The 27,916-nt window shown below is 40.9% G+C and overlaps 1 protein-coding gene across 1 annotated transcript; it reads left to right on the top strand.

Annotated features, from left to right (window-relative positions):
* Positions 1 to 396: 396 nt before the first annotated feature.
* On the top strand, positions 397 to 27,916 carry slc16a2 (solute carrier family 16 member 2). The gene is made up of 7 exons (XM_022676524.2): positions 397 to 1,185; positions 14,790 to 14,934; positions 16,043 to 16,538; positions 20,813 to 20,956; positions 21,890 to 22,118; positions 26,995 to 27,240; positions 27,846 to 27,916. Exons 1-6 carry the CDS (start codon positions 750 to 752, stop codon positions 27,213 to 27,215), a joined length of 1,671 nt encoding a protein of 556 aa, XP_022532245.1. The 5' UTR covers positions 397 to 749; the 3' UTR covers positions 27,216 to 27,240; positions 27,846 to 27,916.

Raw genomic sequence — 27,916 nt, 5'->3', positions numbered from 1 at the left:
GTTTAATGCTAACATTTATAAGAAATACATATGAGGATAGATATAATTGATAATGTTTAATTTTAACTGCTTTACTTTACACTTTTTACACTTAAGTAAAAGATTTATATAAAAAAAACCTTTGTCTTTCCCTTTTGCCTTATTTATTCTGTATTATCTATCTACCTTTTTCCTATTGTGTATTGTGACGGCGCATGCGCAGAACTGATATCTAGCACATATGGACGGGTAGCACGAGCGGACGGAACACCGGTGGAATTTGAAATCCGCAGCTCCGGCTCGCTATTGGCGGTGTGGAGGCGAGGGAGAGGCGGGAGAGAGGAGGAGGTGCAGGGGGCGGAGGGCAGAGGGTGGAGGGGGTGGTGTGCTGGATGGGGGATCGTTGGGGTGGAAGTTGATGCCGAATCCTCGGTGCGGAGCAGCGGGAGCTGTAGAGCAGGAGAGCGGGGTTAGGGTTAGCCTAATGAGGGAGGAGGAGCCGGCTGCCATTCGCCCGCCGATAAAGGGATGTGGAGCGCGGCTCGGGCTGAGCGCTAGCGCCGGAGAGAGTCACCGCGTCTCGGGAGGATTTGTAACGCGCCAGGCTCCGGGAGGATTCAGCATGCAGATGGTTTATATCATTTATATCTCTGCCCGGGTCTAAATATTCACACTTTGGGCTGTTTTTCGTGTCTTTTAGCTTCCTGGATCCGCTGTATGATAAACACACCCCCAGCCCCGGTGTGGATGCACAGGCTGTAGGAAACACGATGCAGCCGGATAGCGAGCCCCATCCCGGGCAGTGCCAGCGCGCCGAGCCGCTGGAACATGCGGAGGAAGAGGCGGCGGGGAGCGGAGCTCAGCCCCAGCCGGAACAGGAGTCCCAGACCCAGAATGAACCCGAGACCGATCCCGAACCTGAGCCCGAGGACAGCGGGGTGCAGCTGCTGCACTCCCCCGCAGAGAAGAAGGAGCCACTAGCGGACACACCGCCGGCCCCACAGCCCCCGGCCCCCGTCCCCACCACCGCGGCGCCGGGCCCGGCGTTCGTCCCCCCGGAGGGCGGCTACGGCTGGCTGGTGGTGTTCGCGGCCACCTGGTGCAACGGCTCCATCTTCGGCATCCAGAACTCTTTCGGCATCCTGCACATGATGCTCGCCGAGGACCACCAGGACCCCCACGACCAGACCTCCCAGTTTAAAGTGGGTAAGTTGATGAGAGCCCGTTTAATCAGCTTTTAGTTACACCTGTTGATGCTGCAGGTGATGGTCAGTATTACCTGGACCAGGTGAACTGGTCCCCTCACACCGTTTCTTTGATTTTACCAAATTGAAAACCTCTGGAATATAATAAAGAGAAAAATTCTTGACACAAGAAGTAGATACACAGCGCTGTCTCTGTGTCTGTGTGAGTGACAGGCTGCTGCTGCCTGAGAAGAGTAAACACGGGGTAACCTCACGCATGGTCTCCATCCACATGGTTGGACACGTGCTTGTGAACGCATGGAAAACGTGTTGAAAGCTGTGCTCCTCAGTCCAGCCCAGTTTAGCAGTGCAGATATTTCCAGTTACAGCTGAATTCACGCTTTTAATCCCAGAAAAACGCTCTTATTAGCCGTTTAAATGCCTGATTAAAGGGCTGATTACTGTTGTTTTGCTGTCGTTTTCCTCGGGTTTTGAGAGCTCGTCTGCACTGACTCAGCTCTTGATTGGTCCAGATGCGAGATGTGGGGGCGGGGCTGGTGACACCATGGACCCTTCATTGCGATATATATCGCTAAAATGTAAAATTTGCAGTGTAAAATGATTAGCTTGCTGGTGGTGTATGCGGTGTTAGTGTGTACTGTGGATCAGATGCAGCAGTGCTGCTGGAGTTTTTGAACTGGCTATAGCTCTCACTGTTAGATGAAGTGGATGAAGAGTCTCAGAGCTGCTCTATTACGCCATCTAGAGGAGATACTTATACAACAGGAGTGAATAAATAATGGGATTCAGACACACACCTCCATCATCACACACTGATTCAGTGCTACAGCAGCTCTGCAGGCAGATGGAGTGACAGGTTGGGGGTGCGGGGGAGGATGAGCTGCCAGCTGACCGAAACAAATCTGTGCAGCAAATTACCAATTACATCTGATCTGTGTGTGTGTGTGTGTGTTGGAACAGGTTGACCACCTGTTTCACAACTGCTCACTGACCAAACACATCTCTCTCTCTCTCTCTCTCTCTCTCTCTCTCTCTTCCTCTTTCTGTGTCTCTGTCTGTATCTCCATATCTCTTTTTTCTCCATCTATCTATCTATCTATCTATCTATCTATCTATCTATCTATCTATCTATCTATCTATCTATCTATATTTGTGTTTCTCTCTCTCTCTCCCTCTCTTTGTATCTCTCTCTCTCTTCTTTCTATCGCTCTCTCTCTCTGTTTGTCTCTCTCTTGTTCAGATGTCTCATGTTCAGATGTTTCTATCGTTTTTAGAGATGGAGAAGATGGCAGAAATAATCGCTGACTAATCGACCAATCGAAAAAATAATCAGCAGATTAGTCAACAAGAAAAATGAGTGTGGAGACTTTATAAATGTTTAATAATAAGGAATAAATCAGTAATATCATAAATGAGTTTAATCAAATATATTGTATAATTATTATATCTCTCTTTCACTCTCTCTCTCACTCTCTCTTTCTCTCTCCCTCTCTCTCTCTCTCTGTGGTCAGTGTGTGGTTGTGTATAATGTGGGTGAAGGGTTCCAGTGTTGCCACATCAAAACAGCCGAGCTGAACCAAAACCAACACATTACATAACATTACTGACCATCTCTCTCTCTCTCTCTCTCTCTCTCTCTCTCTCTCTCTCTCTCTCTCTCACACTCTCTCTCTCTCTCTCTCACTCTCACACTCACAGTGTTTTATTATTTATCCTTCATTCTTTCCGCATTTGTCTCTCTTTTTCTTTAGCTCTCTTTATTTCTCTCTACATTCTTTCTTTCTTTCTTTCTTTCTTTCTTTCCCGCTTCACACATTTGTCTTGCATTGGTGACGATGACGTTATGATGTTATTAAGGGCATTTGTCATAATGGTCTGTGTGCATGCAGTCCTGTGTTGTGCAGCCGTCTGTTAATGGTGCTGGCACTAACAGGATGCTAGTCAAATGCTAGCCGAATTTAGGTACAAGAACTTGATGATCATCACCACCCTACCTCCAACATCATTAACTCCCAACTCAGTAGGGATTTATATACCCCTTTCTACCCCTTTAGCCCACGCCTAGCATTAGCTTTATCAGGATAGCTAATAGCTTCATGCTAGTTTACCTGCACTATAGAGTGCTATTCTATTGGTCGTACTACTCTTCTCTACAGGGACTAGAAAAGCTGTGTGTATATGTGTGTGTCCATTAGACCCCACAATTTCCTTTGTAGCACAGTTATTATATATTTTATATATTAAATATCAAGATTATAGCAGCAGGTGGAATTGAACAATTGGCTCCAGAACCGCTGGGAATTCTCTGTTTACTCATCTTTACCATTGGATTAATCAGCGATTATGCGGTACGGATGGAATTCCCCGGTAATGTATGTGGTGTGAATCGTCTGCATGGTATTAAATCAATGGCGCTTTGTAAATCTTTATGATCTCATGATAGGCGACAGCGTGCAGTATAGTGCCGGATCTGTGTTTACTATACAAAGCCATATTGTGCTGGATTGAGTCCGTCAATAACTGAGTCTGGCAGCTCGGGTAAGTGAAGCAGCGTGACTGCGCCGTCGCAGCCGCAGTTAGACTGCATGCATGTGAACCGGCCTGTACTGTGTGTTGGTGTGAACATGCGTGATTGTGCATTTCCGTCGCTATGATGTCTAACTCAATAACCGCCAGCGCTGCAGCCGGGAGCTCAGTAAACACGCTGATACAGCGACATCAGTGACATCAGAGCTGCAGAAATACATGTGTGACCTGAAGGATGCATCCAGCTACACTGAAACAAATAATGCGGATAATTTACTTAAAAAAACTTTTGCAACTTTCTGCATTTGCTTTTTTTAAAGTAAATTAATTTCAGATAAATTTAAGTAACTTCCACTCAGTTTCAAGACTTAAATGTTACACAGAGTAAATAAGTGAACTGAACTTCAGTCAATCCTTTCTTTTAGTAAACTTTACTTCATTTCTGTATACAATATTACCTAAGTAAATTTTACTCATCATTTTTTTCAGTGTACTTAAAATGTAAATAAACCCCCTGATTTTAGCTGATTCCCCCCTAAAATTTCAGCTCAAATGAAAAAAAAAATTATTGTGGGAGGAGCCCTGGGTGATGTATGGGTTTAGGGGGGGGTGCAGGAGGAAGAGATGATTGGATTAAGCTGAGCAGTGTGCTTCTGATAGCGGTGAGATGCAGTTCAGTATTTGACGTCAGCAGGTGGGCGGTATTATTATTGATTGATTGATCAGATTATTGTCTGATTTGCACAGGGTGATTGTCCATGTATCAAAGTCACGAACACATCATCCTCACCTATGAAAGAGCTGAACCTGAGAGGGCGCTGCAGAGGCAGAAATTACTACAATAAAAGGCGTTTTTTTGTAAAGGTTAGAAAAAATGTAAACAAAATTTAAGCAAAACTGGATGTTTTACAACTTCAAATGAACACATAACGGCTATTAATGAAAAACAAATAAGGTTTAGGGTATAGTAATCCAGATTTCATACTATAATAGAGCTCTTAATTTGTTGTATAAGCCACCGTAAACCAGCAAAAGCAGCAAAGCAGTCCAAAACTATTTTACTATACTCCCACCCCCATGTTTAACAGTTGGCATGAGTCTTTCAAGCAATGATAACCTATAGTTACCAGCAGGACTGTAAGATGAATTGTATTTTTGTTGTAAGTGCTGCAGTTACATTGTGAGCATTTGGTACAAGACCGTAGTTCCCTGACGTACAGGAACTAAACTGGAGGTAGAGTGAGGTAGAGGTCAACAGTGAGCCACACAGCAAACTACTTCTTAACCTGCGACCAGTCGATGGTCCAGACTGAGGTCTGTGTATCTGAGATGTTATAAGGTGTATTGTTAGAGTGAAGCTGCTGTGAGAGTTTAATAAACTCTGTTTTCTGAATGTTTAATCTGGAAATCGTGCTGGATGTTGACCTGTGTACTGGTTATACTGGGATCTGAGCCGGTGGTTGAGTCCGTTGTGTAACCTGGCCTCTGCTGTAACTGGGTGTTGTGTAAATCCTGGCGGCTCTGGAGGGTGAAGTTGCGAAACTCTGGAGATTTTCAGTTCGGTCAGATGAGATTTAGATCAGGGTTTATTAATGAGACCTGAATTGTTACTGTTTTAGTGATTAATAGTGTTGAAAATATATTACAATATACATTAGTAATCACTTCTCTGCTTTAGGATACTTTATTTATGAGTTATTTAAATTTTTATCATCATCACCACAGTTATCATGTTTTATTTAAACTTGTATTTATACATTATTATTATTTTGTATATATATTTTTAATAAACACAGAATAAATCAAGATTTCAAATGAAAGATACAATAATAAAAAAACTTGCAATAATAGTAAAAATATAAATAAAATGGCCTATATATAAAATAGCCTAATATATATTTATATTTAATTACCTTACACAAAAAACAACAGAAAAATATTTATTTAGAAATTTAGATTTACTTGAGATTTGCCAGAAAGGAAAAAGGTAAAATAGTAAAGGTATCATAAAAAATAAAATACCATCATCCTCATCACCTGCATCACCATCATCATCATCATGACCATCAGCAGCAGCAGTTCCTGGAAGTATGAGCCGATGTGCTCTCAGTAATAATGATGAGAATATTAATAGCAGTAATTTTCAGATCATTTCTGTAGAGCTTCAGCTCTGATTCACTAAACATACAGCTAATAAAATACCCAGAATCCCCTCTGACTATATATTCAGGTTATTTTCCACATATTTATATAAATAAACATGTTCCTGTTAAACTCTGTGCACTCCCACTCTCTTTCTCTCTCTCTCTCTTTCTTGCTCTCTCGATCTTTCTCTCTCACTCTCTTGCGCTTTCTCTCTCACTCTCTCTGTCTTTCTCTCTTTTTCTTGCTCTCTCGCCCTTTTGTTCTTTCTCTCTCTTTTTTTTGCTCTCTCAATCTTTCACTCTCTCTATCGCTCTCCCTCTCTGTTTCTATCCCCCCTCTCTCTCTCTCTTTCTATCTTTCTCTCTGTTTCTCTCTCTCTCTGATGGAGTGATGGAGAAATGGAGTGATGGGGTGACAGAGTGATGGAGAGATGGAGTGATGGAGAGACAGAGTGATGGGGTGATATAGAGTGATGAAGTGATGGAGTGATGGGGACAGGGTCATATAGAGTGATGGAGAGATGGAGTGATGGGGTGATATAGAGTGATGGAGTGATGAAGAGATGAAGTGATGGAGTGATGGGGACAGGGTCATATAGAGTGATGGAGAGATGGAGAGACGGAGTGATGGGGTGATATAGAGTGATGAAGTGATGGAGTGATGGGGACAGGGTCATATAGAGTGATGGAGAGATGGAGTGATGGGGTGATATAGAGTGATGGAGTGTTGGAGAGATGAAGTGATGGAGTGATGGGGACAGGGTCATATAGAGTGATGGAGAGATGGAGAGACGGAGTGATGGGGTGATATAGAGTGATGGAGTGATGAAGAGATGGAAAGATGAAGTGATGGAGAGATGGAGTGATGGGTGAAATTAGGAAGTAATGAAATGATGGAGTGACGGAGAGACGAAGAGTGAGTGAGAATATTATAAAGTGGTAAATGCTTTACTCTCTGATTGTTCTTAGTTTGAATGTGTTTTGGGTCTGAAACGCAGGAATGGATGTTTATTAATAAATATAAATAAGTTGATATATAGTATAATATATTTTCAGTTTAAAGGTTGTATTTTTATTATATCAGAGATTAATAAATGAGTACTGATATAAATCCTGATATATTTTTGTTATTGCTGCAGATTCATAGCTTTGAAGCGTTGAGTAATTGAGTAATTTAGTCTGGTGAACTTTTAGCGTAAGTTTAACATTATTTTTGCGTGTGACAGTGACAGAGTGCAGACCCGCCTGCGGCTGCATGTGATTGGCCGCCTGCAGCAGAGCTGATCTGAACCGTCTGCTGCGTGTGAACATTAATAACGCTAATATAAACAGTGCAGGATTAATGTATGAACACGGCTGCGTGGGTGGTGTGGTGTTTATGGGGCGGTTGCTGAGGCGTTCTCTTTATCCGTAACTCCGCCCGGCTCGGGAACATCTGGACTTCATATAGATAAACACCAGGACTTTCAGCCCAGGATTACTGTATGTATTACTGTATATACATACAGCATGTGTGCATATGTAGAGTACCAGTCAAAAGTTTGGACACACATATTTAATGTTTTAATTTTTTTCCTACATAGTAAATGAATATGAAATTGGAACACATGAGGAATCATGTAGTAACTTAAAAACAGTGTTAAACAAACCAAAATACCCAAATAGCTGCTCTTATCTGAAGAGCTGGGACAGTCCTGATGAGTGCCAGTTTTATCATTATGACATTTTTTGATGGTCTTCACTGTTACTGCACTTGAGGATACTTTCAAAGTTCTAGAAATACTTTTGTCCATATAGTGTGAATCCACTCGACAGACGTTTTAATGTTGTGGCATTCTGTATCATTTTGATGTGATTTGTGATGATTTGTGATGATCTGTGATGGTGCCAGATCTGGTACAGCTACAGAACCGGTCTCTACAGACCCAGATGTGCTGGAAGCTCATGATGTTCTATGCAGAGAGCAGAAATTATTTTTTTTGGATGGTGGAGAGAAAGAGAGAGAGATAGACAGCACAGTCTCACACCTTCCCGTTGAGACAGTGAGACAGGCTGGAGGCAGCTTGTACTGCAGTGTGAAAACTGCAGCCAGGGCATGTTTAATACAGTATATGAGATACCTGCTCTTATTTACTGTTTTTTTCTGAAATCAAGGGTTAAAAATAGTTTATCCTGCTTGTCTCAGATATGTAATTTATATAATAGATTTATAATGCATATTTTCATGTATATGTCAAATGCACAGCAAAAAAATCAAGCTTTAAATTAACTCCCACAGAGTCTTCCCAGGGGTATATAAACTGTATATATACTGAATATATACTGTAGCTCCACAATCTGTTGAGCTAAACTAACACTTAAAACTAGTTAAAGTTAGTTTGAAACTTAACATCTTACCAGTGTATTTTTCCATTGCATTGAAGCTTTAATCCTGTTTTGCAGTTCTCAGTGCATTGCATGCACTTTGTCACAATTCGCAGTACAGACAATGGTAACTTGTTCTTATAGCCTACAACCATTATATAAAATATAATGGAATACCCAATGGAAGGTAGCCCTGGTGGACAAGACTACACACTGATGGTAAGTTAGGAATAATGGGCACACCCATTATGCAAATAATGAGTTTATTTGGGCAGATTTATTATTATTATAGAGTTATAATTAAATATCTGTAGAGTTGGGCACATTTATCATCCACACCTCACCCAGGATACAGGATAATCGGGTGTGAATGGGGTCAAAGTGTATATAGTTCTATAGGTATGCTGTCTGTATACATGTTTCACACACATGCAGCAGATTCTCATTTTTTTTATTATTAATAAAATTACTAAAATAGCATATAGTTTTTATTTTTTTCTTCAGGGCGTAAATTGTAAATGAACTCTCTCTCTCTCTCTCTCTAGTCTGCTTTGTGCTTTCTCTTTTTTCCTCTTCTTTTATCTATAGGATGGCGGTTCTCTCTGGTATACTCTCGCTTTCGTGCCTAAAGCTATTGAGTTCTCTCTCTCTCTACCGCTCTCCCTTTCTCTTCTATCTTCATCACCCTCCTCCTCCTCTTCCTCCCCAAACCCTGAGCTAATCAGAGAAAGCCCCGCCCACCCAGCCGAGCCCAACCTGTCAGTAGTGGAGTGAGTGTGATGATCACAGCCCCCTGAACCCCCAGCTTTCATCACTTTGTTCTGCTGTTCAGAAGCGGAAGATAAAAGAACTGATGATTTTTAGGTCAAATCTGAATGTTTTCCTGCAGACTGATCACTAATGTTCTTCTCTATATCCTTAAACACACCTGATCAAACATTACCTGCACTCTCCATCCTCTACACATCATAATACACACCTCCTCCAGACCTGGATACCATTAATCAATATCACCAGTCCACTCAAAATATTCTATATTATAATAACATGTCTATAGCAATGTTTTATTTATATTATACATATATGGTCATAAAAGGCCTGTGTTTGGGTCCTGACTAATATAAACATGACAAATGATATTTTAGTTTACATTGAAAGAGGCACTAAAACCTTGATTTTAACTGACTCCACACTGTATGGTGTGATGTATGGGTTTAGAGGCGGGGCAGGAGGAAGAACTGATTGGTCGGGTTGCAGCAGCAGCGTGCCTCTGATATTGTTGGGTGATTGGTAAATGTTTTAGTAAGTGTTAGCTGGTGGTTGCTACATTGTTGGTAGGTGGTTGCTAGGGTGGTTGCTAAAAAAAGCCAACCAATGCGAATACAATGAAGAAAATAGATTAACAAAGAAAAGGATCATAGTTGTTGCTCTCGAGGAAGAAAAATGCCCTCCCTTCTTAACTCATGGGTGAAGAGGCGAAATGTGAAATGAATGATTGCTTTCATTTCTTTCATAACAGTTATCATTTATTATTTTATTCATTTGGAGAGAGGGAGAGAGAGAGTAGGAAAACAAATACAGTCAGAGAGAGAATATATAAGCATGAGTAACAGAGAGAGAGAGAGAGAGAGAGAAGCATGACAGTAATGCATATTAAGTGAAAGAAAGAATAGATAAATAAAAGAGAGCGTGAGAAAGTGAGACAGACAGGGCGTGACAGAGAAAAAGAGAAAGGGAGCTGTAAGGAAAAGGGAATAAAACAGAGAAGGAGAGAGCATGAAAGAACGAGAGAGCTGTGCAGCTCTAGCTGGATTCTGTCAAAGAGCATCTGTCAGTGTTACTGGGTCAAACTCTTTCTCTCTCTCTCTTTCTCTTATTCCCTCGCTTTCTCTTTCTCTCTCTCGTTCAGTGTTCTGAAGTGTGCGCTCTCTAATTCTCGCTAACGAGGTGCTCTTTATTCTTCATTAATAGAGCTTTTGGCTTCAAATGAGGACGAAATGAACAGAGAGAAAGAGAGTATGAGAATGCGAGAGAGAGAAAAAGAGAGAGAGAGAAAGGAGAGAAAAAGGGAGAGTGAGAATGAGAGAAAGAGAAGGCCAAGTGAGAGAGAGAGAGAGAAAGAGGGTTAGATTAACACAGAGAGAGAGAGAGCGAATAAGAGAGTGTGTGAGAGAGAGAGATAGAGAGAGAGTTGAGATGACCAGAGTAAGAGAGAGAGAGAAAAAGAGAGAGAGAGAAAGAGGGTGAGATTAACACAGAGAGAGAGAGCGAATAAGAGAGTGTGTGTGAGAGAGAGAGAGAGAGAGATAGAGAGAGAGTTGAGATGACCAGAGTAAGAGAGAGAGAGAAAAAGAGAGAGAGAGAGAGAGAGAGAGAGAGAAAGAAGGAGGGAGATGTAGAGAAAGAGAGAGAAAGGATGTGAGTAAATGAGGGTCAGTAGTTAGGAGCCAGAGCGGATATTAGAGTGGGCGAGTGAGGCATGTTTTGATGGAATGAGAGAGAGAGAGAGAGAAAGAGAGAGAGTGAGAGAGAGAGAGAGAGAGAGAGAGAGAGAGAAAGTGTGAGAGTGTGATTTGGGTGCAGATGGAGGAGGAGGTGTGTGAATGGGCGAGCGAGGGGGGGGGGCAGTCTGCCCTTTGTGTTGCTGCTGCAATGATGTGAATGTAGAAAGTAAGTCACATGACCACACATGTCCCACAGACACACACACACACACACACACACACACACACATACACACACTCTCACACGGAATGTCAATCATTCTCAGGCCTTTTAGGCTCATTCTTCTAAAATCTGATATTAATGTGATATTAAACCCAAAGCCCCACCCTCCACTCTCTCGCCCACTCTTATATAACCCCTCTCTCTCTCTCTCTCTCTCTCTCTCTCTCTCTTTCTCCATTGCCTCAGTTACGTTCCGTTAGCTTAGCCGCTGAACCGTGAAGATGATTAAACCATGTTTCAGTGCTTCAGCACAACAGGGTCTGTACCGGACCCGGACCGGACTCTGACCCGGACCGGACCGGAGCGAGTCTGGACTTTATATAATGGTTCAGAGGTTCTGAGATGTTCTGTCAGTGATTGTGGTTCTGTATTCATTATCCTGCAGGACTGTTATAATTGACCCCTGACCCCAGATGCAACCACACATTTGCTGATCTGATGTGTGTAGACCTGTCACAATAATTGTATTAATTACGAATTAATTACACAATAATTACAACTTATTATACAAGAGCACCTAAAATGATGAGTTTCTTTGATTTTACCAAATTAAAAACCTCTGGAATATAATCAAGAGGAAGATGGATGATCACAAACCATCAAACCACCAAACTGAACTGCTTGATTTTTTGCACCAGGAGTAAAGCAGCATAAAGTTATCCAAAAGCAGTGTGTAAGACTGGTGGAGGAGAACATGATGCCAAGATGCTGTGATTAAAAAACAGGGTTATTCCAGCAAATATTGATTTCTGAACTCTTAAAACTTTATGAATATGAAAAGATGAACATCTTTTTTGTTATTTCAGCCATTTTTCATTTTCTGTAAATAAATGCTCTAAATGAGAATATTTTTATTTTTCCAGAGCTGTGTCTATGTATATCGTAGGTAGTCACTAGATTTATTAAATAAGGTTGCTGGGTGGTTGCTGCGGTATCTCAGGTGGTTCCTATGGGGTTGTATATTGGTGATTATTAGTTGCTAAGTGGTCGTTGGGTTTAGTTGCAAGGTGGTTGCTATAGTATTGGAAGGTGGTGATTGTGATGTTGCTAGCTGGTTGTCAGGGTATTTCAGATGGTTGCTAGGAGGGGTGGTGATCATATTTTCTTTACACTCTTCTTTACACTAACAACAATCAACAATACCAGTTGTTTGATCACACAACAGGTGCTATTCTATTTCAGGGGTTTGCTCTGGCATCGCTAGGTGGTTGCTGTGGCATTGCGAAGAGGTTGCTAGGAGGTGACGAATCAATCTGCCCATTATTCGGACGAGAGATATACGTTTGATAAAGTGAGAGAGAGAGAGCGTTGAGCGCTGTGTGTGGTGGCGGAGATGATTAACCGGAACGCTGAAAAGTAAAATAATCCGCTCCTAATAACGAGAGGAATGTCTAATGCCTGCTGGGTTTTAGGAGGGCGAAATCCTTCACACACACACACACACACACACACACACACACACACACACAGTCGCCTCACATTTCCCCTGTTCTCTCAGTGTTTGAGTTTTTAGAACAGGCCATTCCTGACGGAACTGTTCCTCCATTGTTCGGAGCTCCAGCTGTTCCATAAGAACATCAAGCAAAGAGCCTTAAACCTGCAAAGCCAACAAACAAACAGCGTCCGGCACATGTCCCGGGGTGGTATGGGGATATCGGAGCGGGGCGAGGGGGCGTCCGTACGCTGTGGATGTACAGAACCGGGTCGGCTTAATTTAAACCCGGCCTTCCTACTCTTCCCGAATATGTGTAAACACTCGTTTGTTACAGCGTGTTTGTGTACCGATCTCTCAGCGGGGGGCGGGGGGGGGGGCTGCATTGAGCTGTGGCCAAGGTACACTGACCAGACACACACATATACACACACACACACACATAGCTGAAAATGTACACAAAACCCCCCCCGGATATATGCACTTTCGTTTGCTGGTATTTTTCAAAGTGGCTGCTGTGGTGTTGCTAAAAAGTTGCTTTCACTCTGCTCGAAAAGGGTTTGCATCCCTATGGGTTGCTGTGGTGACTTACTTACACTTATATCAACAATACATGTTACAGCCAGATCGTCCCATTTGCAGAGCGGTTGCTATGGTATCGCAAGTGGTTGCTTTGATATCGCTTGATGGATGCTGTAGTGTTGGATGGGATACGGTAGTCAGATTGCTAAACCACCCGGTATAGTATCATATTATAGTATCATAGGTGGCTGTTATATTGATGATAGATTTTTGTGTAGTATCCCATGTGGTTGATGTGGTGTTAAATTAAACGTCAGCACTGGTGTTTAAAGTGGCTGCTGTGGTGTTGCTAAATAATTGCTACTAGATGGGTACTGCAGTCTTTTACAGTGGTTGAAAATTATCGGCATCCTTCCTCACACTATCGACAATTGATATCACAGTTTGACCATCCCAGTGGTTGCTATGGTATCACAGGTGGTTGCAGTGGTATTGCTAAGTGGTTGCTTGACGGATGCTACAGTGCTGGATATCATGCAGTAGTTGTTAGTATCCTGGGCGGTTGCTGTGGTGTTTCTGAGTGATTTGGTGCTACAGTCCTTCTAAAAACACACACACACTCTCTTTCTTAGCATGAGTTCAGACTCCAATATTTAACCAGAGCGTTCAGACGCCAAACAAACACTGCAGACGTTAATCTACCTTTGAACCGTCAAAACACGCCGTCTGTCTGACCACTGCACTCCATGGACTTTCACTCCGTCTGTGCAAACTGTGTGTTTATGTACAGAAGTATTAGTGTGTGTGTGTTGACGAGGTGGTTGCTATGAAAAATCAAGAAAAATCAAAAGACCATATCATCCACCCCTACTGTATATTTAATTTAATTTCATAACATTTAAGTATTTAAAGACAGTGTGTGTGTGTGTGTGTGTCAGGGACAGATCTCTGACCCTGTTTTGGTGTTATATATTATATAACAGCTCTTTAACACCCACAGTCTGGTAGTGAAGCTGATGGTGATGCTGCTGCTCAGAGTCAGCTCTGGGAAAAGGTCAGCTCTGATTGGAGCTCAGGCGTGTGACTGACCCTGGCTTTATTCGCGTCCAGCAGCATAAACGCCTGTTTAAACCACTTCCACCTGCAGTTTCCCCTTAATACTTCAATACCCAATACTAATTACTTAAAAAAAAAAACTAAATACTGAGTAATCAGTTACTGTGTGAGCTCTTCTAATGCTCCTAAACCTTTAAAGAATTTAGAATACAGTCCCAGCAGGTCTGAGCTCATTATGTAGTTGGGTATGGGTTAGGTAACAGGTGTGTGGAGGTGGGGCTTATTGAGAAGTGGGTGGGACTTCTGCTAGTTAGTACCAGAGCTGTGTACTCACGAGAACTTGGTAATAAAATATGTGTCATGACACAGTGGTTATCATACAATAAATCACCTGGGAGACCATACCAACCACCATCAAGCATCCACTTAGCAATACCATAGCAACCGGCTGGGGTACCATACCAACCATCATGCAACACAGAAGCATCCACCTATAGCAACACCTTAGCAACCACCTGGAATACCACACCATCCACCATGCGACACAATAGGATCCATCTAGCATCCACCTATAGCAACACCCTAGCATCCACCTGGGATACCACAGCAAACCAGCAGCTGGGTCAGCAATGGGAGGAGCTTAAGGCGAGTGAATGTAGAGTTCATTAAATGTGTGTGTCTTTCTTTCTAGTTTGCAGTTATTGATTGATTGGATTATGTCATATTTATGGATTAATATCTCTTTCTCTCTCTCTCTCTCTCTCTCTCTCTCTCTGTCTCTCTCTCTCTCTCTCTCTCTGTCTCTCTCTCTCTCTCTCTCTCTCTCTCTCTCAGCATGGGTGGGGGCGTTGGCGATGGGGATGATATTCTTCTGTTCTCCGGTGGTCAGCATGTTCACCGATCACTTCGGCTGCAGGAAGACGGCGGTGGGCGGAGCCTTCGTTGCCTTCCTCGGACTCCTCAGCAGCGCATTTGCCACGTAAGCCCCTCCCCCTCCACAGAGTCTCACAGCACTGCTAGAATACCTCTCTCTTTCTCACTCTCTCTCTCTCTCTCTCTCTCTTTTTATCTCTCTCTCTATAATGCACTCTAACCTGTCGCTCCCTCGCTTTAAATATTTAAATCAAAAAGATCTCATTTAAATATTTATTCAAAGCTTATCATCTCCAGGCTGTGGTTCACAGTGTTAAGTGGTTCTCTCTATCTCTCTCTCACACACACACTCACACACACACATTTACACACACACTCACACGTATTAAAAGAGGCGCTAATGGCTTTTTCAAAAGAACCATAAAACACTTTAAATTGGATTTCAGACACCAGCTCACCTACATTCAGCCATAACATTAAAACCACCTGCCTAAAATAGTGTCAACTTACAAAACACAAAACTGAGTTAAATCATATTTATCTTATACCCGTAAATGATCATATTGAACCTTAATATAAGATATATATACTGTTACAGGAGGATCCACTGGAACCAGATCATCAATGTTATTGACTAAACTGGAAGTGGTACTAATGTTCTGGCTGATACTGATTTTCTCTATTAAAATCTGTGTGACACACTTTCCTACTGTCTTGCTTCTTATACACACACACACACACACACACACACACACTGTCCATTTACCCAGTGTTTAATCATTAACTGTATTATCCAACTGAACGAGCAGGAGTGGGCTGATGGCAAACTGCCAAGAGACAAAATGCACACATACTGTATATATATATATATGTGTTTATACACACACACACAAACACACACTACAACTCCCATAGTTCACCTGCATCCACTATCAGTCAGCCCTCACTCCAACTCCCATAATTCACCTGCACCCACTATCAATCAGCCCTCACTACAACTCCCATAATTCACCTGCACCCACTATCAATCAGCCCTCACTACAACTCCCATAATTCACCTGCACCCACTATCAATCAGCCCTCACTCCAACTCCCATAATTCACCTGCACCCACTATCAATCAGCCCTCACCACAGTATAAGTTATGGTTTGTGTTCCGTATTGTAAAGTGTGTTTAAGTGAATTTTTCCTGTGTTATTTTCTCCTCTCCGCAGGACGCTGGGTTTGAGATATTTCACCTACGGCATCATGTTTGGCTGCGGCTCCTCCTTCGCCTTCCAGCCGTCTCTGGTGATTCTGGGGCACTACTTCCGGCAGCGGCTGGGTCTGGCGAACGGTGTGGTGACCGCCGCCAGCAGCATCTTCTCCATGGGGCTGCCGGTTCTGCTGAAGAAGGTTGTGGGTCCGCTGGGTCTCTGCAGGACCTTCCAGATCCTGAGTCTGTTCATGCTGGTGCAGTCGGTGCTCGCCCTCACCTTCCGCCCGCTGATGCCCAGCGGAGGCTGCCCGATGACGGGCATGGGGCCTGAGGGAGGAGCCTCTGGGCTTCCTGGAGCTCCAGGTTCTGCGTCTGGGAACCGGTGGAGGCGGAGCCTGATTAAGATGAGGAAGTACTTTAACGTCCGCGTGTTCGGCGTGGTGACGTACCGCGTGTGGGCGTTCGGCGTGGCCACGGCGGTGCTGGGGTACTTCGTGCCCTATATTCACCTGGTGAGAAAAACTCTCCAAATTGTCTCATTGAAAAGTTAGATTATGGGTATATATATATATTGGAGAGCCATGCCACTGCGTTAAATCAAGTCCGAAGCCAAAAGCCTCCCTCTGCTGATAACAACTTTATGGAGATTTGCATACCAAAAGTACCAATTGGTCTTAAAATATAATCTTCACATTTTTTGAGACTCTGATTTTTGGGTTTTCATTGGCTGTAAGCCATAATCAATAATCAACAATAAAAGAAAAAAAAAACACTTAAAATAGATCATAGTGTTTAATACATCTATATTATATATATAATATATGAGTTTCACATTTTTAACTGATTAATACTGAAATAAAGTAACTTTTCAATGATATTCAAATTTTTTGAGATGCACTAGTATGCTTATTTTATACACTGTGAGAAACAAGATGTATGTACACTGTATGGCCAAACGTATGTGTACACATGATCTAAACATCTAAATGACTAAATGAGATTAGTGGACATCCCTATCGCAATTAGATTTGCTTGCAATTATGATTCAGGGTCTGTAATGTGATTATAAAATGATTAATGCACATCTTGATGCATCTTTTCCTTCTGTATGGGATTTCATTTTCCTCACTGCATGAATACTCTGTACTTTTAAAGTACAGTATGTGTAATGTTCAATTAATCAAATGATTAATACTAAAATCCAAGTTTAATGTCAATGTTAGGATAATGGTAACACAAGCTTCAGCCACAATATTAAAACCAGCTTTAAGAAAAGCAAAAACGAGAAGGTGATTATAATGCTAGAATATAAAATAAAGTGATTTAGTGTATCATACAGTATCTTATTTTTGTGTGTGGATAATACACAAGTATATTTATATATATATATATTTTTTAATATGTATTGGAAGAGTTTGTTCACAGTGAGTATCAGCCTGGATTCACCCTGTTTTGACCCCTATATTATATTTGCAGTATATCTATAGGCTGTTGGAATGTGTTTAAAACGCTGGTCTCATCCTCTCATATCCATCAAATACATTAAACTTAAACCCACCCCTCCCTGTCAGACACTCCGTACACATCTGCATTATCCTCTATCACATAAACACGGCGCTGGAATGTAAGCAGACTTGTATTAAAGTGGTTTAGATGGTCGATGTGTTTGTTTTATAGATCCCAGCTGCTGCGCTTCTGAACGCAGCTCATCCTAAACCCCTCACTCTTTATCAGAATAATGGAGAATTCACTCAGCTTATTACAGCTACTTACAATGTACCTACATTTACCGGCCATATTAATCAAAAACACCCAATATGTTGGTGCACTTTTATGGCTTACAGTTACAGAGAAAAAAGAAAGAAAGAGGGAGAGAAGAAAAGTGACTTTATTTCAGTAATTAATCCAGTTGCAAATGTGAAACTCATATATTATATAGATTATAGTATTATATAGATAGATAGTTTTAAACACAGAGTGATCTATTTTAAGCGTTTATTTATTTTATTGTTGATGATTATGTCTTACAGCCAATGAAAACTCCAAAATCAGTGTCTCAGAAAATTAGAATATTATATAAGAACAATCAAGACATTTAGCAGTGTGGGCAGTGTGCTAAATCCTGCTGGAAAATGAAATCCGCATCTCCATAAAAGTTGTTTTCAGCAGAGGGAAGCATGTAGATGAAGTGCTGTAAGATTTTTAGTGGAAACACTGCACTGTCCAGTCGTAAAATGTCGTCAATATAGTGTAAATATATACTGCACATATATATATATATTTAATGTTCCGTAGTCTCTCTGAGTTTGTGAGTTGCTCGTGGCTGGATATTTTTGGGTGAAGCCTGCAGTGACGGGGTGTGAAGACCCCAGCAACACAACTGTATCTGTTTCTATTGATGTATGGGGTGAGTTTGGGGGGGGTGGTGGTGCTAATAAAGGGTGCTGCCCCACATGACCTACATAACTGTAACTCTACACTCACACCATGTATATATATATATATATATATATATATATATATATATGGCACCTATATGATCCCTTTTTATGACCAGTGGGTCTTAATTTGTCTTTATATATAGAGATCATTATATGTCTTTACATACATGTGGAGGTCTTTTATATGGGTCTTTATATGTCTTTATGTATGTGTAGGTGTGTTTGTACGTCTTTATATGCCTTTGGAGGTCTTTATTTAAATCTACATATGTCTTTATGTATGTGAAGGGATGTTTATACATGTTTATATACCAGGAGCAGCTGTTACATATCTTCATATACCTGTGGAGAACTATATATGGATCTTAATATGTCTTTATGTACATGATTGGGGTGTTTATATGTTTTATATACCTGTAGATGTCTATATAGGGATCTTTGTATGTCTTTATGAATGTGAAAGGGTGTTTATACGTGTTAAAATACCTGTAGAGATGGTTATATATATTTATATGTTTTTATGTTTGTAAAGGCTTGTTTACAGGTCTTTATATACCTGAAAAGGTCTCTATAGGGATCTTTATACGTCTTTATGTACGTGAAGGGGTTTATATGCATCTTTATATACCTGTAGAGGTCTTTATAGGAATTTTATACATCTTTATGTATGTAAAGGTGTGTTTTTACATCTTTATATACTTGTAGAGGTCTTTATATAAATCTTTATATGTTTTTATGTACATGAAGGGGTGTCTGTATGTCTTTGTGTACCTATAGCTACATTTATATGTCTGTATATACCTGTAGAGGTCTTTAATGGGATTTTTATACATCTGTACGTACATGAAAGGGTGTTTATACATCTTTATATACCTGTAGAGGATTTTATAGGGCTCTTTATACGTTTTTGTGCTTACCTGTAGAGGTTTTTATATGTTTTATATACCTGCAGGGTCTTTATATGGGTATATTTTTGGCTTTTATGTGTGCAAACATCTCTGTAGAATTATACTGTACATATATGTATGTGTGTGTGTGAGGGTGTTTGCGGATGTGAGTTGAGGAGGGTGTGTATGTGTTCCGGATGTGTGTGTGTGTGTGTGTGTGTGTGTATGTATTGGAAGTATGTGTTTTGGGAATGTGTACTGTGGGTATATTCCGGATGTGTTTGGGGGGAGAGTGTGTGTGTGTGTGTTGAGAGGGGGTGTGTGTTGCGGATGTGTGTGTGGGGGTGTGTTCCTCTGGGCCGTCGGTATGAAGTCGTAAAGATGAGGAACTCTCTCGCTCCCACCTGCAGTCCTGTGTTTGAAGGCTTGGGATCGAATGTAAATTTTACCCCCGGCCTTTGTTGTGCGCGAGAGCGTGTGTGAGTGTGTGTGTGAGAGCATGTGTGAGTGTGTGTGTAAGTGTGTGTTCAGTGTCTTTCAGCACTCTCTAGCTCCTCATTCCCTGCCCAGGCGCGAGAGTTGTGAGTGTTGTAAGGATTGTGAGAGTTGTGAGAGATGCGAGAGCACCGTTATGGCTGCTGACATGCCCTGGCACAGTTTCAGAGAGAGAGAGAGAGGGCAGCGGCTGTACCCGCGGTGCCGACCCGCCAGCTCAGGACACTCTTCTGAAGAGTGTTTACTCTCTCACACCCCCCCCCACCCCCCGAGCTCACCCCACCCCCCCTCACTCCCCCTCCAGTCATTTCCGAGAAACAAAGCCGAGGAAAAGCGGAATTGGTTTGACTTATAGCCCCTCTCGCGCCGCCCCGGCAGTGCCACACTGTACCGCATTTATTACAGCCTGATCCCAGGTCAGGATAAAGGACAAGTCCACCCAAAATTCAGCTGAATTTTCTAAATAATTTAGAGTTTGGGTTGCCAGAACTAAACACAAATACCTCTGGAATATAATCAAGAGGAAGATGGATGATCACAAACCATCAAACCACCAAACTGAACTGCTTGAATTTTTACACCAGGAGTAAAGCAGCATAAAGTTATCCAAAAGCAGTGTGTAAGACTGGTGGAGGAGAACATGACCAACCAGGGTTATTCCACCAAATATTGATTATTTCTGAACTCTTAAAACTTGAAACTCTTTAATGACAACATGTTTATTTATTTGAGAACATGATGCCAAGACTTCACCCAGATAAGGACTTGAACTAAAGACCCCAGTGCTGAGAGGCGGATGTGTTATCCACTAAGCCACCCACTTTAATTAATGCTTATGTTTATGTTTATGTCTTAAGAGAAGTTACAGTGAAATCCTCCCTGATTATGTAATGTGATATTTTATTAATTACAGTATAACAGTATAATGCTCTGTGTGTGTGTGTGTGTGTGTGTGTGTTCCAGATGAAGTTTGTGAAGGAGCAGTTTGCGGAGACGCAGAGGGAGTGGGTGCTGTTGGTGTGTTTGGGAGCGTCTTCAGGAGTCGGGCGTTTGCTCTTCGGGAAAGTGGGAGATCTCATTCCAGGAGTGGAGAAAATTTACCTGCAGGTACAAAAACACTGCTGTTTATTCTGAGACGTGTTACATTAAAATGTAGACATGTCTCTTTTATCTCTCCAGCTCTCTTCAGTCTTAATTCTGTGTTTCTTTGCTTTAATTGTGTGTAAATAAGCAGATTAAGGCTGAATTTACTCATCGTATGTTTTACTCATATCACTATTTTTGCAGTAGTTCTTGTATCAGCATCATTAGCAGCACCACACTTGTTCAGTGAACCAGCAAAAAAAGATTAAAAAGATGTTAAAGCCAGAGAAAGGTACCTGAACCTACCAGACCACCCTTTTATAGAATTATATTATCTACTAGTTGCAGAATAATAATGTCTAGTAGCAAAAAGTGTATCAAGAAGGAATTAAAAACTACATTCAGAACATAATTTATAACATAATTTTACTAGCAAATCATTCTTTCTAAAATTCTAGGTAGTACTTTCTTTACTGATATTTACTAGAGGTGTATATAACCCAAGGCTGTTTTTCCTTCCACTTTAATTATTAAAAAGAAATAAGCTAATAAAAATGCTAATGCTGCTGCACCCAGCCTTAGTGTAAATCTGGAAATCTAAGCTTACTGTAAATAAAAAGATAAAAATGATTTTTTATTATTATTATTATTTGAAATGAATTATTGTTTTGTTTATTTAGCTTAACTTTGCTGAAATAGAAGAAGACCTTATAACCCGGTTTGCCTTATAGTGTGGAAAATATGGTAATTTCTACATAAAAACTTTTGCAAGAAAGTCAGAAAGAGAGAGTTGCTCTTAGAAAAAAAAGTCAGGAAAAGCAAATCATTTCTCATTTGTTTTGCAAAAGATCTTTAAGGAGTTACAGTAAGGTATATAGAGTGGTGGTGCACTGTTCTACTGTGCAGCGCTGTGTCTTATCCTGATAAGTCTTGTTCTGTCCTGCGTCTGTATTACAGGTGGCCTCCTTCATGGTGCTGGGCCTGATGTCGATGATGATCCCGCTGTGTCGGGTGTTTGAGGGGCTGGTGGTGGTGTGTGTGTTTATGGGACTGTGTGATGGATGCTTCATCACCATCATGGCCCCCATCGCCTTCGAGTTGGTAGGACCCATGCAGGCGTCTCAGGCGATTGGCTACCTGCTGGGTCTCATGGCTGTCCCCATGACTGCAGGACCTCCTATCGCAGGTGAGCACCTCACCTTACCCAACACTGATGCTGGAGTTACATTAGGGCCCATTCACTCACTGAATATGCTAAAAACTAAACGTTTATAGAGCTAGAAATGGGAAAAATTGATGATAAAATTCGCCTAATATAGATCTTGTTTAGAATATTGCCAGCAAAAGGTTTTTCTTTAAGAGATCATGGGTTTTAGTCTATTATTAAATTATTTGGTAAGTAAAAAAGTTGGTAAATTTAGGTTAGTACTGAAAAATGCATCATAAATACATTGAAACAAACATTCAGAACAACTAATATCATCATTTTAATATCAAATTGTTCTTGTTAAAATTCTATTAGTACTTTCCCTACTGTTATTTAACTAAAGGTGTATATACAGCTCTGTATAAAATGAAGAGATCACTTCAGTTTCTGAATCAGTTTCTCTGATTTTGTTATTTATAGGTTTATGTTTGAGTAAAATGAACATTGTTGTTTTATTCTATAAACTACAGACAACATTTCTCCCAAATTACAAATAAAAATATTCTCATTTAGAGCATTTATTTACAGAAAATGAGAAATGGCTTAAATAACAAAAAAGATGCAGAGCTTTCAGACCTCAAATAATGCAAAGAAAACAAGTTCATATTCATAAAGATTTAAGAGTTCAGAAATAATCAATATTTGGTGGAATAACCCTGGTTGTTTTTTAATCACAGTTTTTTTCATGCATCTTGGCATCATGTTCTCCTCCACCAGTCTTACACACTGCAATCTTATATCATCTAATATCCTAGTCTAAACTAGAGCCTCATTTCAATTGTTTCAAGGTTTTTCCGTTAAACCAATAAACTCATCCTTTAGAGCAGCTTTGATGAAAAAGGTAGTATCACTCCTTTATGAAGAGCAGTAGAAGACTAGAGAGTTGGGCAACAGGAAGGAATGTTGGAAGACCGTCGCCAAGCTGATGAGTAACGAGGAGCAGTGAAAGAACCCAGCCAAACCAACAACTAGCGCTGTAACTGAACCTATGAGTAACAAGGAGAAGAGAATAAAAGCCACCAAACACAACAGTAACACTGTAAAATCGTCTGCTAAATGTAATGTAATGTAAAACCGCTTTTGCTGGGAAAGTTACTGGGTACTGTAGCAGGATTTGATGGAAGTACAGTTGGAAGTTGAAGGTAAATCCTGCAGGAAGAAGTTCTAGGCTGCTGTATTTCAGAGTTTAGGAAAAGGAATCCAGAGTCTACAGAAGGCTTTTGTATAGAGGAATGTTCTGATTTACTGAGAACAGGGACATCGTTTTGCATAGAAGACAAAAGCTTGTCCTTCAGAGAATGTGAGTCAGCAGAACGAGTGCAACTAAACAACACATCCTCAAACTGCCTCACATTTCACATTGGTGATGAAAACATTTCTTAGATAGCAGCATTGTAAGAGTGTAAGAGTGGCTGATGCACGTCTAAGACCTCATCCATTGGCAGAACTAGGGTTAACCCTGAGTTGGGCGTTAATCTGGGTCATTATTAAGGGCTCTATTGTTCAGGTTCCTCAGAAAGATCCCACTTAACTCAATCACTGAAGACCATTATGCTTTAGTGGACGTGTTAGCTGGGATGGTGAGATGTTGATGGGGTTATAGAAAGGTGGCTTGGAAATAAACCACATTTACACCTCATATCTTGAATAAAATACCAGAAAATGCATGAAAAAAGAAGAATTTCCCAACCAAGAGTTTCTAATCCAGAGCTTTTTAATCTAAATTAATTGGTTGACCAGCAGGATGAGTGTGACCATCATGATAACATGATGGGCTACAAAGTGAAGAATGGACCACCCCCTGTATACTTATTGGTAATAGTCAAACCCAGATCCGTAGCGATCAAGAGCTCTTCACGCCCCGGTTGCCGAGTATATTATAGGAATTGACTCAAGCATCAGCTGCTGAGTATAAAACAATAATCGGCCTTAGCTACTTTTGCCAACACCCCGGTTTCTGAGTATAATATAGAAATCGGCTCAAGCTTCAGATGCTAAGTATAATTTGACGCTTAACCTAAGCTGCTTTTTGCCATCACCCCGGTTGCTGAGTATAATATAGGAATCGTCTTGAGCCTCAGTTGTTGAGTATAATTAAGAAATTGGCTTAAGCTGGAATGCTGAGTATAATGCGACAATCAGCCTGAGAGTCTTTTGCCAACAATCAGGTTGCTGAGTGTAATATAGTAATCGGCTCTAGCATCAGCTGCTGAGTATAATAATGACAGTCGGCCCAAGCTGCTTTTGCCACCACCCGGTTGCCAAGTATAAAGCTATCTGGGAACAGTGTAATCTCTGCATTGCATGCACAGCATCTTACAGCATTTTTACTCTATTCTGATTAATGATTTGGTAGATTTGTATCATAAAGACTATCAAATTCCCAATATTTGGACTTTTCATAAATATTTGCACGACTTTTCATAAAAGTACCTTCTGCTCTGTGCCTGGAGAGAATGTTCCCAAAACGAATAAAAATAATATAAAGTCAATATGAAAACAAATATGCTGGGCCTTTATTTCAGGGTTTGGAGGGCGGGAGCGGAGAGAGATTGCTTTTGAAATAAACATTTCATTACTTTTCCATCTTTATAAATGTGTTTCAGCTCTCAGATCTTGCTTTCGAGTGTGTGTGCAGTTTTCCTTCCTCCGCAGACTGTAATATATGGTTCTTGGGTTTGAACTTTTAAGAACTGAGCGTATATCTTCTCCCACTTACGCTGCGAGCATGAAAGCATGCTTCAGATTAATTAAACACAAATCAAACTTAGAATAAATATGTTAAACAGGAATTCGATTCAGGCTGCCAACTGGCTGCAGTGAACTCCGACAGAACCTCAGAAAACACGAACACACTCTATAACACACACAGTGGATGAGTTTACTGTATATAAAGCCATTTGTACAGTATAACCAGTTCTAGACAGTTTTTTTGGAGAGTATCCTCGAATGGTCCTGATGAGTGCCGGTTTCATCACAACGTTTTAAAATCCATATCATGATTGTTTTGCTATTTACTGTGAATTGTGAATTTATTTATTTTATGTAGAATTGTTTATATTTTTATTTTATATGCAGCACTAAATATTTAGCATTTTATTAATGTGATAAGCTTTCATGTTACGTTAAACTCTATGGAATTAAAACTATTAAATACTGCGACACAAAACGCACGTCATACTTATACACAGCCAGTCTCGTTCGCAGGGCAGCTATAGATTTATATTTGAGGGTAAATTCCAAGGCCTCGCTCTGTTGAGTCAATCATCCCAGCCTTCCCTGCCCTCACTGACCCACGGGTTGCCAAATCTGGAGCTGTTTTCTGAATGTTTAACACACACAGTAGAGACAAGATTTGAAAAATTAGGAAAAGTTTTTTATTTATGCATCTATTTATGGATCGTTATGGGTCAGATTATTACGTTTTTTAATAATTTTTATAATGTTCAGAAAAGTATTAAAGATTTTTTATTTTGACTGCTTATTTAATGATTATATTGTATAATAAGATTGTAATGATGTAAGGTACCCCTTAGATAAATAAGATGTTTTGATTTTAGCATATTGCACATACAGACAGTATTTAACAGATTTGGAAGCTAGACCCCACTTTTAGAACTTCAGGACTGTATTCAGAGTATTCAGCTGCGGCTCCAGTTCCAGGACATTAGGATAATCTATGGAACGCTGAGAACCCTTCAGGGAATTGCTCAAAGAGCAGCGTTCCCTGGAAGTGCTTGTTTTTGGTTTAGCTTGGCTCAGGTTTGATTTTTGTTCCAGATACTTGGCAACCCTTCTGAAATCCCCGCCAGTACCTCGGCACATTTGTTCACCTTAATGTCTCCACCCCCTGCTGGACACAGAACACAGCACCGCCTTTAACTTTTAATGGGCCGGTGTGTGTGTGTGTGTGTGTGTGCGTGTGTGTGTGTTGTAACTCAAGACCTCAGCAGTTATGTATGTTAACCCTTTGCAGGCGGGTTATGATTCCTGCTGGTTTGCTGTTTTGCTCAAATATAAAAACATAGTTACATAACTAATGTTTTTTTTTATATAATTAATGTGAAAATTCATAATAGAAGTTTTTGAATGTTTTCAGGTTATTTCAGGTTATATAATTCAGTAACAGCAGCAGAACATAATCCTCATCTACATAATAAAAGTAAATAAAATCGCTATACTGTTTATTTACTCTGACCTCTCATACACTAGTTAGTGTGCTCATGGTAAAGCCAGGTGAATTATGGGAGTTGTAGTGAGGGCTGATTGATAGTTAGTGGGTGCAGGTGAATTATGGGAGTTGTAGTGAGGGCTGATTGATAGTAGGTGCAGGTGAATTATGGGAGTTGTAGTGAGGGCTGATAATAGTGGGTGCAGGTGAATTATGGGAGTTGTAGTGAGGGCTGATTGATAGTAGGTGCAGGTGAATTATGGGAGTTGTAGTGAGGGCTGATAATAGTGGGTGCAGGTGAATTATGGGAGTTGTAGTGAGGGCTGATTGATAGTGAGTGCAGGTGAATTATGGGAGTTGTAGTGAGGGCTAATTGATAGTGGGTGCAGGTGAATTATGGGAGTTGTAGTGAGGGCTGATAATAGTGGGTGCAGGTGAATTATGGGAGTTGTAGTGAGGGCTGATTGATAGTGGGTGCAGGTGAATTATGGGAGTTGTAGTGAGGAAAGATTGATAGTGGGTGCAGGTGAATTATGGGAGTTGTTGTGAGGGCTGATTGATATTGGATGCAGGTGAATTATGGGAGTTGTAGTGAGGGCTGATTGATAGTGGGTGCAGGTGACTAATGAAAGTTTTTGTCTGTTTAATAAGATAATAATCTACATTTCTCTCTTTTTTCTTCAGGTCTTCTTCATGATTATTTTGGGAATTATCACGTGGCGTTTTATCTGGCCGGTGTTCCCCCGATCGTGGGGGGGATCGTGCTGTTCTTCGTCCCGCTGGTTCATAAGCGTCTCAAGAGACGGCAGGCCGAGACCTCGGACCCCAGCACCGACCGCATGCTGAAAAACTGCTCCAACGGAGACATGCTGCCCGGATACACCGACATGGAGACACACATCTGAACCTCAGACCTGCATCCAGCCACAGGTCAGCACTGTTCTGTACTACAAATCCAAATAACAACCTCCAGAACCCAAGAGAACCCTGTAGAACCTCCTGATGCATCCTGTATCTATCAGCATCAGTGAGAACTGAGGTTACTTATGTTAATGTAACCAATAGAATAGCAGTATGGTTGATTAGCAGTACTAGCAGTAGATTACCATCAAATCCAAGAACAGACTCTGTCAAAGTAAAAGTCACTAAAAATAGCCTGTGTCAAAATAAAAGTCAATAAAAAAGCAGGCTGTCAAAATTAAAGTAATTGAAAAACAGACTGCATCAAAATATAAGTCACTAAAAAACAAATTATGTCAAAATATAAATCACTAAATAAATAATAGTCACTAAAACATACTGTAAAAATGTCACTAAAAACAGACTGTCAAAATTAAAGTCACTGAAAAATCAGACTGTGTAAAAATATAATGTTCTAAAAACGTCAAAACTGTCAAAATATATGCTACAAAAACAGGCAGTCACAATAAATTCGGTCAAAATACAAGTCACTAAAAACAGTCAGTTTCAAAATAAAAGTTACTGTTACGCTATTTAAACCCTTTCTCTTTTTCTCTTCTTTCTCTTTGTTTTAGGAGGAGAGTTCTGCACCTCTATCTGAACTTCCCCGAGCTCCCGTCCCCCCGGTTTCCCCCCCCCCCCTCCC

The sequence above is a fragment of the Astyanax mexicanus genome, chromosome 19 (assembly GCF_023375975.1).
Source record: "Astyanax mexicanus isolate ESR-SI-001 chromosome 19, AstMex3_surface, whole genome shotgun sequence".
Classification (NCBI taxonomy): domain Eukaryota; kingdom Metazoa; phylum Chordata; class Actinopteri; order Characiformes; family Acestrorhamphidae; genus Astyanax; species Astyanax mexicanus.
The sequence above is the reverse complement of the archived record's forward strand: the minus strand, read 5'-3'. Positions and strand labels throughout refer to the sequence as shown.